This window comes from Mus musculus, chromosome X (assembly GCF_000001635.26).
Source record: "Mus musculus strain C57BL/6J chromosome X, GRCm38.p6 C57BL/6J".
NCBI classification, from domain to species: domain Eukaryota; kingdom Metazoa; phylum Chordata; class Mammalia; order Rodentia; family Muridae; genus Mus; species Mus musculus.
The window spans coordinates 124123655-124136759 of record NC_000086.7 but is presented as its reverse complement, the minus strand read 5'-3'; the positions used below and the strand labels follow the sequence as shown (position 1 = coordinate 124136759).

The 13105-nt window shown below is 36.5% G+C and overlaps 1 protein-coding gene across 3 annotated transcripts; it reads left to right on the top strand.

Moving 5' to 3' along the window:
* Positions 1–849: 849 nt before the first annotated feature.
* Vmn2r121 (vomeronasal 2, receptor 121) lies at positions 850–9421 on the top strand. 3 transcript variants are annotated; one of them, NM_001100616.1, is made up of 6 exons: positions 850–1131; positions 3031–3313; positions 3788–4591; positions 5418–5639; positions 6803–6926; positions 8075–9421. In NM_001100616.1, exons 1-6 carry the CDS (start codon positions 929–931, stop codon positions 8980–8982), a joined length of 2544 nt encoding a protein of 847 aa, NP_001094086.1. In that variant the 5' UTR covers positions 850–928; the 3' UTR covers positions 8983–9421. The 3 variants fall into 3 exon arrangements, with proteins under 3 accessions (NP_001094086.1, XP_017173819.1, XP_017173818.1); XM_017318330.1 differs by lacking the exons at positions 5418–5639; positions 6803–6926 and having other exon boundaries at positions 929–1131; positions 8078–8185; XM_017318329.1 differs by lacking the exons at positions 5418–5639; positions 6803–6926 and having other exon boundaries at positions 929–1131; positions 8075–8185.
* The last annotated feature ends 3684 nt before the right edge of the window (positions 9422–13105 follow it).

Genomic DNA, 13105 nt, shown 5'->3' with positions numbered 1-13105 from the left:
AAATGCAAAGTAGAAATAAATGAAAAGTATGAGGTATATGCTAACATTAGAAATAAAATTCTAATTCTTAAATGGCACCTAGATTCTTTCCTGTGAGCAAAATACATGAAATTAGTCTCTAATTTCTTAATAAGGTGTGAACAAACATCAACCATATAAATGTTTCATCAAATGTCATTGACTGCCAGGGACTGATTATCAGGAAAGAGATCAGCATATCAGTGAATGTCTGTACAGGTACTGATATTGGACAGGATGGGTTTTGAACCTTAAAACCCCAGGCATTTTTGGTTTTAGCATAGTGACATGTTCTCCACATGGCAGGAATCACAGGAAGTTTGAGGAAATTTTGTAAACATGAGTAGCATACAATAGTATATGAACAACAGAGAGCATGGTCAACTACAGGCTCCATGTTGCATATGAGACTGCCCTTCCCTAAATTAGACAATGTGTTACATAATGTTCTGTGATTAAACTCAACATCTGAATGATATGGAACTTTCATGACCTTCTCAACTTCTATCACAGTGTAGAACTTCTGATGAAATCCATTGTGTTCGTACATAATGGCTGTTGACACATGGTCAGCTCTGAGCTATGCAGGAGAAGATTTTCCTTGGGATTTACGCTATGCACACGAATGCAGTCATGGCCCCTGAGGGTAGAAAACACGATCTCAAAACATATTTTCAAAAATATGTTGATGAAAACTTTTCAGACCTCAGATGTAGAGCCTGAGGCCAGAATTTTCCTTTTGTATCTAGGGAGCCTGACATAGGAGGAATGGAAAGGAACTGTGAATATAATAAGTGGATCTCCAGACAGCAGTAGCCTTCAAACAGACATATAGGTGTAACTGTGTGTGTGATGTTTTCCTACATTAGAAACGGATTTCACAACAGCTCCATCTTAGATCCTAGCAGACATGAAGAAGCTCTGTGCTTTCACTATTTCATTTTTGTTTCTGAAGTTTTCTCTCATCTTGTGCTGTCTGAGTGAACCAAGTTGCTTTTGGAGGATAAGGAATAGTGAAGATAGTGATGGAGATTTGCAAAGGGAATGTCATTTTTACCTTTGGTTAATTGATGAATCTATTGAAGATAATTTTGTTTCAGATTTAAATTTTCGGTAAGTCATTAACTTTATTTCCTTTGTCAATGTTATTAGTTTGAAATATTTAGCTGTATACACAAACAGTGGGTTCTGTTCTATTCCTCACCATGTAACTTTAAGAACTTCTGAAAATGAATTCTTATATCAATCACTATTTTAATACTTCAAAATGTGTCACAGTTTAGTATAATTTTAGTGCAATTTTATACTCCAGTTTACAATGCTGGACATTGAGAAAGTCTGGATTCTCTCTTTTGAGTCTTTGTTGATAATATATGTTGAAAGGTATCTTTTCATCTTCCTTGAATTCACAATCCCCTACTTTGTCAAGAATTCAATATGAAGAGACTGCATCCCTGCCTATATTCAATTGTCTGCCAACACCTCATGTATGATCATGCATCTAAATGCCTTCATGAAAGTGTTACCTAATTCTGGTTTCCAACAGATGAACATGCATTGTTTCATTGAAATATTTGTGAATGTGTTGGTCTACTATACCTGGTTAAATGTACAACATTACTTATATACTTGTGAATATATATATACTTTGCTTTATAAAATAGTCTTTAAATGAGCCTCATATTGCAATTCTGGATTTGATACTGAATGTGGAAAAAGAATGCTTGTCTCATATTCTGTTACTAGAATAATCTTTATCCAATTACACAAATGCACAGGCATAGATTAGGCTTATTATCACTATCAGATAGATGGTCAATATTTCTCTTACTTACTCAATAAATTCAACATTATTTAGTAGTTAATATATATTCACAATTCCTTTCCATTCATCCTAAGTCATGTGCCCTGGATACATAAGGAAAATTCTGCCCTTAATCTCTACATCTGAGGTCTAAAAAGGTAAATCTAGGAGAATCATTGTACTTCTTGTGGAAAAGAACCTGTTCTCAATGTGGCTATTAGGTTTGAGATTGAAAGTGTGAGATGTTATCATTTGTGGCTGCAGATCATGAGGGAACAAGTGTTGAAATAATTTACCTTTCCGCTAATCAATGTGCCTGCGACTTCTTTCTTTCATAAACCAAGGTTTCTTTTGCTTTTCTGTCTTTGGCTGTCATCTCATCTCTTATTAAATTTTCATGTCTTTGGGAAAAAAGGAATACATTTTTTCAATTGGTAGCCACAGTACACTGTACCCTCTGATAGTGATGGTTGCTTCACATTATTATCCTTCTCTGTTAGGTGAGTAGGAATTTTATTTCTGATGTATTCTGAATTTTCCCACATTTCATTTTTCATTTTTCATTGCAAAAATTGTGATTTCATTGCAAAAATTGTGATAATTCTCATTGGTGACAATTGTTTAAGCCATGATAAGTTTTAAAATTACAAATTTGTGAACTGTGTCAATATAATTTTTTGGATTAGAAAGAAAAACTTAGCAATGAACGCTTAATTGAAAATTACAAATTTTAGCAAAAGATGATGTTTGGTGGCTTTACTCCTGAAGAGAGTAAATAGAGAGTAATAGCAGATGAACTGCCAACTGTGCTGGGGCAGAGAAGATCTCTGTGCTCAGACATCACTTAAAGGGTCTCAAAGAATTAGGAAGACAGAGGTATTAAAAGAAATCTGATTTTTTTTTTCTTTTTACAAAATAGAAATAGTAAGAACACACTACAAGGTAACATTAACTTGATGTGTACAATTCCCTAAAGGATAATATTCTGGTCATATGGTATATTGTATCATTGTGTATAACTTGAAATGGATGAATAAAATTAAATAAAGTATATCTTAAAATGATTAGTCTGGCTGAGCAGTGGTTGCTCATGCCTTTAATCCCTGCACTTGGGGGGCAGATTTAGTATATCTCATATTACAAACCTTACAGTATTTCAAATTTTATATTTCAAACATCTCCCTTATCATCACTATGCCTTCTTTTAGAATTGCAGCAAGTGAATATGAGCTTCTTCTGGTAATCTTTTTTGCTACTGATGAAATCAACAAGAATTCTTATCTTTTACCCAACATGACTTTGATGTTCTCCATCATTGGTGGAAACTGTCATGATTTATTGAGAAGTCTGGATCAAGAATATACAGAAATAAAAGGACATATGAATTTTGTTAATTATTTCTGTTATTTAGATGATTCATGTGCCATAGGTTTTACAGGTCCATCATGGAAAACATCCTTAAAACTGGGATTGCATTCTTCGATGCCACTGGTAAGAATTTGTGACACTGAATGGGTTAAGAACATTAAATTACATTAACAGGTGCCTACAAGAAAACTTGGAAAGAATGCATTTGCGAGTGTGCTGCTACAAACACACACACACCCATACACACACACACACACACACACACACACACACACATATGTGTGTGTGTGTGTGTGTGTATATATATATACATATATATATAAATATATATATATATATATATATATATACATATATGAATTAAATAATCAGTTCATAGATGTACTGTGTAAACAGTTAAAACTGTGTTCTAGGAATTTCAGACTTGTCAGGAATAGTCTAGAATCTCATAGGAATAACACATGATATTTATAGTTCAATCTTACTGTTCTTAACAGCAGTTCTGGAAGGTGAGTAGCATTACTTGTATATGAGTCCAAACATCCTAATAATCATATTCCTCACTGGAAGTTTCATCCTCTCTTCTACATTCTTTAGGTTTTCTTTGGACCATTTAATCCTAACCTACGCGACCATGACCGGCTGCCCCATGTCCATCAAGTAGCCACCAAGGACACACATTTGTCCCATGGCATGGTCTCCTTGATGTTTCATTTTAGATGGACTTGGATAGGACTGGTCATCTCAGATGATGACCAGGGTATTCAGTTTCTCTCAGATTTAAGAGAAGAGAGCCAAAGGCATGAGATCTGTTTAGCTTTTGTTAATATGATCCCAGAAAACATGCAGATATACATGACAAGAGCTACAATATATGATAAACAAATTATGACATCTTCAGCAAATGTTGTTATCATTTATGGTGAAATGAACTCTACTCTAGAAGTAAGCTTTAGAAGATGGGAAGAGTTAGGTGCTTGGAGAATCTGGATCACAACCTCACAGTGGGATGTCATCAAAAATAAAAAAGAATTCACCTTTAATCTCTTCCATGGCACTATCACTTTTGCACACCACAAAGTTGAGATTCCTAAATTTAAAAAATTTATGCAAACAATGAACACTGCCAAATACCCAGTAGATATTTCTCATACTATATTGGAGTGGAATTATTTTAATTGTTCAATCTCTAAGAACAGCAGTAAAATGGATCATATGACATTCAACAACACATTGGAATGGACAGCACTGCACAACTATGATATGGCCATGAGTGATGAAGGTTACAATTTGTATAATGCTGTTTATGCTGCGGCCCACACCTACCATGAACACATTCTTCAACAAGTAGAGTCTCAGAAAAAGGCAAAACCCAAAAGATATTTCACTGCTTGTCAGCAGGTAAAGTTTCTTACATTTCATTATTCTTAGATATATCAATGCTATTTTTTAAATGGAACCAGAGAAACAACTGTACATTTGTTAGAGATTATTCTCCCAGTGAAATGATTTCTATACTGCAAAAGTCCCTAATGATTCCTTTACATGGATAAATATCATGTACAAAGATAATATTTCATAGGAGACAATACAATTTTATGAATACCAGTGAGTTTTTTGAAAAGGTGTCTCAACATTTCACCAAATGAGTTCAAAATTAAAATAGGAGCCAAGAGTTTTATCATAAAAGTCTTAAGTGATTACAAGAGTGAATATTTTTCTAAAATATAGTGTCTCAAAAATTGATACATCAGCTGTGGTTAATAGTTATATATTTAAATTAACAATTTACAAAAACATAAATGATTAATACTTCCCATTTTATTAAGTTTATGTTCATCTTATATGTGTACACTGTATGTACATAAAATCCCACATTTTTATTTTCACAATTTTCAGTCATTCAGACTTCCCCCTCATTCTCACATACATGGCTTCCTTTTTTAAAATTATTTTTGACAAACATGTTTACACAGGCGCGCACACACACACAAACACACACACCATGTTACTTGCTATCTGGTAATAATTTTTCTAGTACATTTTATCATCAGGTATTAATATGAAACATATAAATTTTTAATTATCAATTATGTATACTGTTTTTTACTACACAGATTTATTTCAATATAACTGTCTTTTTTGAAAATCATTAAGAAAAAAGGGAAAATTCTCAACTTGGCATTATCTTTATTGATATGCATATGTAAGCATGAATCTCTTCTAGGTGTCTTCCTTGATGAAAACCAGGGTATTTTCGAATCCTGTTGGAGAACTGGTGAACATGAAGCATAGAGAAAATCAGTGTACAGAGTATGATATTTTCATCATTTGGAATTTTCCACAAGGCCTTGGATTAAAAGTGAAAATAGGAAGCTATATACCTTGTTTTCCAAAGAGTCAACAACTTCATATATGTGATGACTTGGAATGGGCCATGGGAGGAACAGTGGGTACACCATAATTTTTATTTTTCAGGATATGTAGATTTTTAAATATGAGATTCTGTGGTTCAGACCAATTGCTACTCTTGCAAAAGACCATCCTCATTTACAATCATCAAAATTTGATAACTCTCAACTGAATGTTAATCTGGGCATAGAAGGATCAATGTCCTCTAGGTTTCATGTTCAATAGCACCCATATTCCAATTCAACCACAATACAGGAATACATTTGATAAATTTATAATATAATATAATATATATTTACATATAATTAATTAAAATTTTGTAACTATATATAATTCATGGAATTTTCTGACTCTGTGTGATCTTATATAGAGCCTACTTAATTATAGCATGTATTCATTAACATATATGTTTCTCCAGATTCAAGTTTATTTTTTATTTATATATTTTGGATTTTAAAAAATTATTTCCATTTCAAATGTTATCCAACATCCTGTTTTCCCCTCCTTTGTGGAAGATTGCGCTGCTGGTCGGCCGCAACAGCTTATCTTGCATCAATAGAAGGGATGTCCCTTAGTCCTGTGAAGGATTGATGCCCCAGCACAGGGGAATGCTAGGGTGTTGAGGCAGGAGCGGGTGCGTTGGGGGGCTCCCTCATAGACGCATGGGAAAGAGGGAAGGGATAGTGCATTCAGGTTCTTTTACACTTAGGAAAACTTTATTAAATTTATGGGAGTCTTACATAACATATTTTGCTCATAGTCATCAAAATACTCTTCTGAGATTTACCCATTTACCCTAACTTCTCCCTCCATACACCTCACTATTCTTTTTTATTCTTTTATTTTTTTGTAATTTATAAATCATGAAAGAAAAGCAGGTGTCACACAAATGTTCTTTTGAATTAATCAGTTTAGGAAGGAAAAAAATTTAAACTGCTACAACCTGAATGTTACATATATAATATTACATGATATAGTAAATAATATGTGACATTCAGTGCATTGCAGGGAAATACAAAATTATAATGTGCCTGATACCTTTAAGTAATACAGAAGAACAAGTAGTATCAGAAGAATATGTATAATCATATCTGTTAGTGTCTCATGTATCAGTCTATGAGTGATTATTCATTTGACAAATGTATGACCTACACACACTCACTCACATACATATTATATAATATTTATTCACTTTCTCAGGTTCCATCCTCTGTATGTAGTGTGGCCTGTACTGCTGGATTCAGGAAAATTCATCAGGAAGAAACAGCAGACTGCTGCTTTGATTGTGTTCAATGCCCAGAAAATGAGGTTTCCAATGAAACAGGTACATGATTGCATGCAGGAGAAAACTTGTTGAATTTGAATATCAGTTCTTTCCAAACTAGGAATACAATATGGCCTATATGCAAACTGAAGACCTAAAATCTTCATGTTTCAGACTTAATCAGTTAAATAATATCCACTTCGTTTGGACCCAGCAAATAAATTAAAATATCTTCTTCAAACAAGGCATTTTTCTCACAATATGATGGTTACTGGTTATATATTATATAGAAAATGTTTAGGGGGACATACCTGTATAACAATTTTTAAAAGAAACATTTTAGGCATAATCTATGCACAGGTTTATTTTTCTTTGATTCATTGTACAGATAAACTTGACTAATAGATCAGTCCATAATCTTTCCTTCCATCACACAGCTTAGTCCCTGACAAAGACTAGATACTCAGGGTAACACTTGTTGTTTAATGGAATATATTTTAAGAACTTAGATGGCTTAATGGATTAATAATTTCCTGTTAAAGAGTTAGAACAAGAGTGAAGTTTTGAAGAATGCAGCAACAGATGGGATACTGCTTATCGTCAATCACGCCCTCTCTAAGGAAAGAGGGATGAATATGGTCAACAGTAGCCTTCATAACATAAGGCTTGGAGTGTGTATTTGGGAAGAAAGAGATTGTAAAACAATGAGAGGGACATGCATGTGTATATGAGGCATATAACTTCAAGAAAGAAAATATTCCTTTATGCAAATAGTACTTGCATGAGTAATTGTATGTTCTGGTTCCTATGTATGCATACAGACAAAGGGCACACCCACAAAGCAAACAAAAAACATGATGCACTTCATCAGCTGGTATCAACAAAGATGTCTGCACACTACCTGTGTCCGTGAATAGTGGATTTATGTTTGGAGGAATTAAATAATCTCAAATTATTATTATTATTAGTCATCATATTTTGTTTTTATTTAATAAGTATTTTTTTCTGTTCTACTTCCTCTGATGGTGTTTTGTTCAAACACAAACATTGGTTAACACAGACCAATCTTAAGTTAGTGGTTCTACAGAAAAAAGGAATGGAATAGATGCTCAACAACAAATTATTTATTGATATTTCCTATTAATAACACAAATATAAAATTATATACATATTATGATATCTTATAAGGGTTTATTTTCATTTGCCAGCAGATATGGAACAGTGTGTGAGGTGTCCAGATGATAAGTATGCCAACATAGAGCAAACCCACTGCCTCTCAAGAGCTGTATCATTTCTGGCTTATGAAGATCCATTGGGGATGGCTCTAGGCTGCATGGCACTGTCCTTCTCGGCCATCACAATTCTAGTCCTGGTCACATTTGTGAAGTACAAGGATACTCCCATTGTGAAGGCCAATAACCGCATTCTCAGCTACATCCTGCTCATCTCTCTCGTCTTCTGCTTTCTCTGCTCCCTGCTCTTCATTGGACATCCCAACCAGGTCTCCTGCATCTTGCAGCAAACCATATTTGGAGTATTTTTCACTGTGTCTGTTTCTACAGTGTTGGCCAAAACAATAACTGTGGTCATGGCTTTCAAGCTCACTACTCCAGGAAGAAGAATAAGAGGGATGATGATGACAGGGGCACCTAAGTTGGTCATTCCCATTTGTACCCTAATCCAACTTGTTCTCTGTGGAATCTGGTTGGTCACATCTCCTCCCTTTATTGACAGAGATATACAATCAGAGCATGGGAAGACTGTCATTCTTTGCAATAAAGGCTCTGTCATTGCCTTCCACGTTGTCCTGGGATACTTGGGTTCCTTGGCTCTGGGGAGCTTCACTTTGGCTTTCTTGGCTAGGAACCTTCCTGACACATTCAATGAAGCCAAGTTCCTAACTTTCAGCATGCTGGTGTTCTGCAGTGTCTGGATCACCTTCCTCCCTGTGTACCACAGCACCAGGGGGAGGGTCATGGTGGTTGTAGAGGTTTTCTCCATCTTGGCTTCTAGTGCGGGGTTGCTAATGTGTATCTTTGTCCCAAAGTGTTATGTTATTTTAATTAGACCAGATTCAAATTTTATAAAGAAACACAAAGGTAAATTGCTTAATTGAAACTTTCATGGTATGAAAATTTTAGATGATATTCACCTTATCTTATTCTTCTTCTTAACAAAAGTAGTACTTCATCATATAAAAAATTAAGTAACATACAGATGTGTGCTTACAAAAAGGATAGCAAACATGAATATATTTAGAACTGGGAATCCCAATTGAGGAATGGCTACCATCATTTTGATTTGTGGTTTTGTGCTTAAGCCATGTGCTTCATTAATGATTAATATGAAGTTACCCTACTGTCTGTGAACAGTGCCACCTATAAGCACACTGTCCTTGATTTATAAGATAGGGTACTGCATACAACATGGACATGAAGCCAGTAATCAACATTCTCCCGCTTGCTTTCTTGGAGTTCTTGCATCTAATTTCATGCCTTGACTTCATTCAATGTACTATGACAAAGGTACATAAATAAATAAACACTTTCGCCACATTTTTCTTTTGGACATGGGTTTTTTTCCAGAAAAAAAAAATCTAAGAAATCACCTAAATGGTAAATTGCCTATGTTGGGATTTGGGAGATCATAGAGTCCTAATGTGATAAAAGGCACTGATTTGAAAAGAGAGACAAGAGTGAATGTTAGCAGAGTGTGAAGCACTGTGACTCTATGCATATGACAGTGCAGAAGCGCTGAACTTTGGAATAGCTTTAAAATATACTAGGTAGAAGTTAAGAATATCAGAGAACATATAAAGGAAAGTTCATTTCATTCAAAGGATGATGAGTTTCTGATTGTGCCTGCAATATTAGACTCTGAATTTTTGTGAAATGACACAATTTCATTATGAATTAGCTGTAGTTCATTAAGTGAGTAAATCACTAATGGAAATGTCCCACACAAGACCTTCACCATATTTAGATCAGTGAACTTGATAAACATATAAATCACTCTAGATGAAGGGTCTCGTGATACATTTTATAATAATATGAGTAATAAAGTTTATTTCAGTTTAATGTTACACACACAAACATGCACATATAAACACATACACATTATTATTTCTTTATACCAGGTGATGATGGCCAGTTTCATTTTTCTCTCAAAGTACTGTTTTCTGCTCTATGTTTAAAATATTATTTGGTTGTTTATTTTGACACTGTCATATAGTTGCCATTTGTTTTTACTTCCTGTCTTCAGAACACCTTTTGTATCCCTCCCTGCCCTCTTAAAATGCACATGAACTCTTATTCCATTAATCCTTACTGAATGGGTAATATGTTTGCATATACAAATGTATATTGAAATAGAAATTTTAGACACTGTGTAAAATTGCATATATTTATGTTCTGTTAAGGTTACACAGCAGTAAAATCACTCTTGATGACATTCTGCTAGACATAAAATCAGCATCTTGATCAGCCACCATCAGAGAGCTTTGCTTCTGTAAGAGATAAGATCAAATACAAATACCCTTAGCCAGGCCATTTTTGAGAGTGTGGGGCCAAGGTAGTCTGTATGTAATTCCACAGGGTTACTGCAGGGGAGGGGAGACCCGGGGATTCCTAGATATCAGTGGTTACTGCCTCACAGGTGAATATGACCCAGAAGAGGACTGAGGTTCAGGCGGGGTCACTTGGAGTCACGAGGTCACACTCACTGATTCAGCACCAAAACAGCTTCTGCTGGTGAAGTCTAAAAATGCACACACACTAATTGTATCTTGGGTATTCTAAGTTTCTCAAGAAGAAGGAATACCAAAGTGTCAATACTTCATCCCTCCTTAGAATGGGGAACACAATACCCATGAAAGAGTTACAGAGACAAAGCTTGGAGATGAGATGGAAGGAAGGACCATGCAGAGACTCCCCATCCAGTGATCCATCCCATAATCAACCACCAAACACAGACACAACTGCATATGCCAACAATATTTTGCAGAAGGGACCCTGATATATCTGACTCTTATGAGGCTATGCCAGTGCCTGGCAAATACAGAAGTGGATACTTAGAGTCATCTATTGGATGGAACACATGGCCCCGAATGAAGCAACTAGAGAAAGTTCCCAAGGAGCTGAAGGGGTCTGAAACCCTATAAGAGGAACAGCAATATGAACTAACCAGTAACCTCAGAACTTGTGTCTCTAGCTGCAAATGTAGCAGAGGATGGCCTTGTCCGCCATCAAAGAACGGACAGGCACTTGGTCTTGTGAAGATCAAATGCCCCAATACAGAAGAATGCCAGGGCCAGGAAGCAGGAGTTGGTGGGTTGGAAAGCAGGGTATGGGGAGGGTATAGGGGACTTTTGGGATAGCATTTGAATTGTAAATAAAGAAAATATCTAATAAATAATGTGAGCACTAATCTCAGAGGCATGGACAGGGTTGTGGCTGGTACAGGGTGGGGCGGGTAGAGAGTGAAAGGGGAGGCCAGGCTCCAACAACTGATGGGTGGGGTCGAGTGAGAGTGACCAGAGTGACAGGTCCAGAGCAACTTAGAAGACAGAATATAGAAAACATTAACAAAAATATTTTAGTATTTTACTTATGTGTGTGTGTGTGTGCGCGCGCGCGCGCGCGCGCACGCGCGCGTGCATGCGCATGTGCACACGCGTGCAGTAGGTACATAAGTGCTTGTATGTGTATACAATGAATCTGCACTAAAGAGGCATCCAGTGACCCTGGAGTTCAACACACAGACAGGTGTGAAAAAGCTGACATGGGTAGAGGAGCAGAACTCAGATATTCAGCATGGGTAAAAAAATTCTCTGCACAGTTGACACATAATTCCCAGCCCCTTAAAATTCTTAACTAATACTTGTTTTCCATGACTGCACTTTTATAGAGAAAAGGAAATAAAACTCTGGAAGCAAAACATCACACTCTCCAAATATTCCATGATTCAGTGCAATTACAACATAGTTTCTCTTTTATCTTTCTTTTCATTTATTTAACTGCTTTACATTCCAGATTTTATTCCACACCACTTACAACGTCCAATCGGTCCACATCCCATACCTCCTCTCACCTAGCTGTCTACACAAAGATGTCCCCATCCCTCACCTCCACCCCACCTGACCTTTAAACTCCCTGTGGCCTCCATTCTCTTGAGAGTGAGATGAATCATCTCAGGTTGAACACAGACTCAGTAGTTCTCTACTGTATGTTTGTTGGGGGCCTCATGTCAGCTGGTGTTTGCTGCCGGTTTGGTGGTCCACTGTTTCAGACATCTAGGGGGTCCAGATTAATTGAGACTGCTGGTCCTCCTACTGGGCTACCCTCCTCTTCAGCATCTTTCAGACTTCACTAATTCAACAACAGGGGTCAGTTGCTTCAGTCCATTGGTTGGGTGCAAATATCTGCATCTGACTCTTTCAGCTGCTTCGTGGGTCTTTTGGAACATTTCTTACACTTGTTACAGTGGGGATTATACCTAACGAATATGGTAAGATTGCTGAAGCAGCATCAAGGGCTCTCCGCACATCTACAAACAAGCATGCACACATACACCACACTAAAAAATAAATCACTTGGTCCAGGCCAGGGTGGGGCACCTTTGCGGGGCAGAGGTAGGCAGATCTCTGAGTTTGAGGTCAGGGTCATCTACACATTGAGTTCCAGGACAGCCAGGGCTATTCAGAGAAACCCTGTCTCAATACACCAAAAAGAAGTTAATGAATAAATAAATAGGACTATAGAGGTGGATCAGTGGTTCAAAGCGCATTATGTTCTTCCAGAGGTCCTGAGTTCAAATCGCAGCACCCACAACCATCTGGATGTCCAGTTTCATGGAATCCAACACCTATCCTCTGCTGGCACTTACAGTCACATCCATATGCCCACATACAAATAGGCCACACTGATACATATAATTAAAACAATAAAAATAATTTTAAATATTAAAAAAAAAGAGGAAGAGGGGCCAAAGAGATGGTTGAAGGGGGTTGAGGATTAAGAGCTCTTGTCATTGGAAACAGCAGTACACTCTTTTAATCCCAGCACTCAAGAGACTGAGGCTGACAGAGCTCTGTAAGTTCGAGACCAGCCTGGGCTACAGAGTTCAATAATCCTCATGAGAATGATACAAATGACAACAACAACAACAACACACTAAGCCAATTAAGAGAATGTGAGGGCCTGGTGATATGGCTCAGTGGTTAAGAGCATGGGCTATTCTTA

Excerpts from the sequence above, each read along its gene's own strand:
- Vmn2r121 (NM_001100616.1), top strand. The coding sequence starts at position 929 with ATGAAGAAGCTCTGTGCTTTCACTATTTCATTTTTGTTTCTGAAGTTT. Across the intron at positions 3,314-3,787 it reads TGCATTCTTCGATGCCACTG|GTTTTCTTTGGACCATTTAA; the intron begins GTAAGAATTTGT and ends TACATTCTTTAG. Across the intron at positions 5,640-6,802 it reads AATGGGCCATGGGAGGAACA|GTTCCATCCTCTGTATGTAG; the intron begins GTGGGTACACCA and ends TCACTTTCTCAG.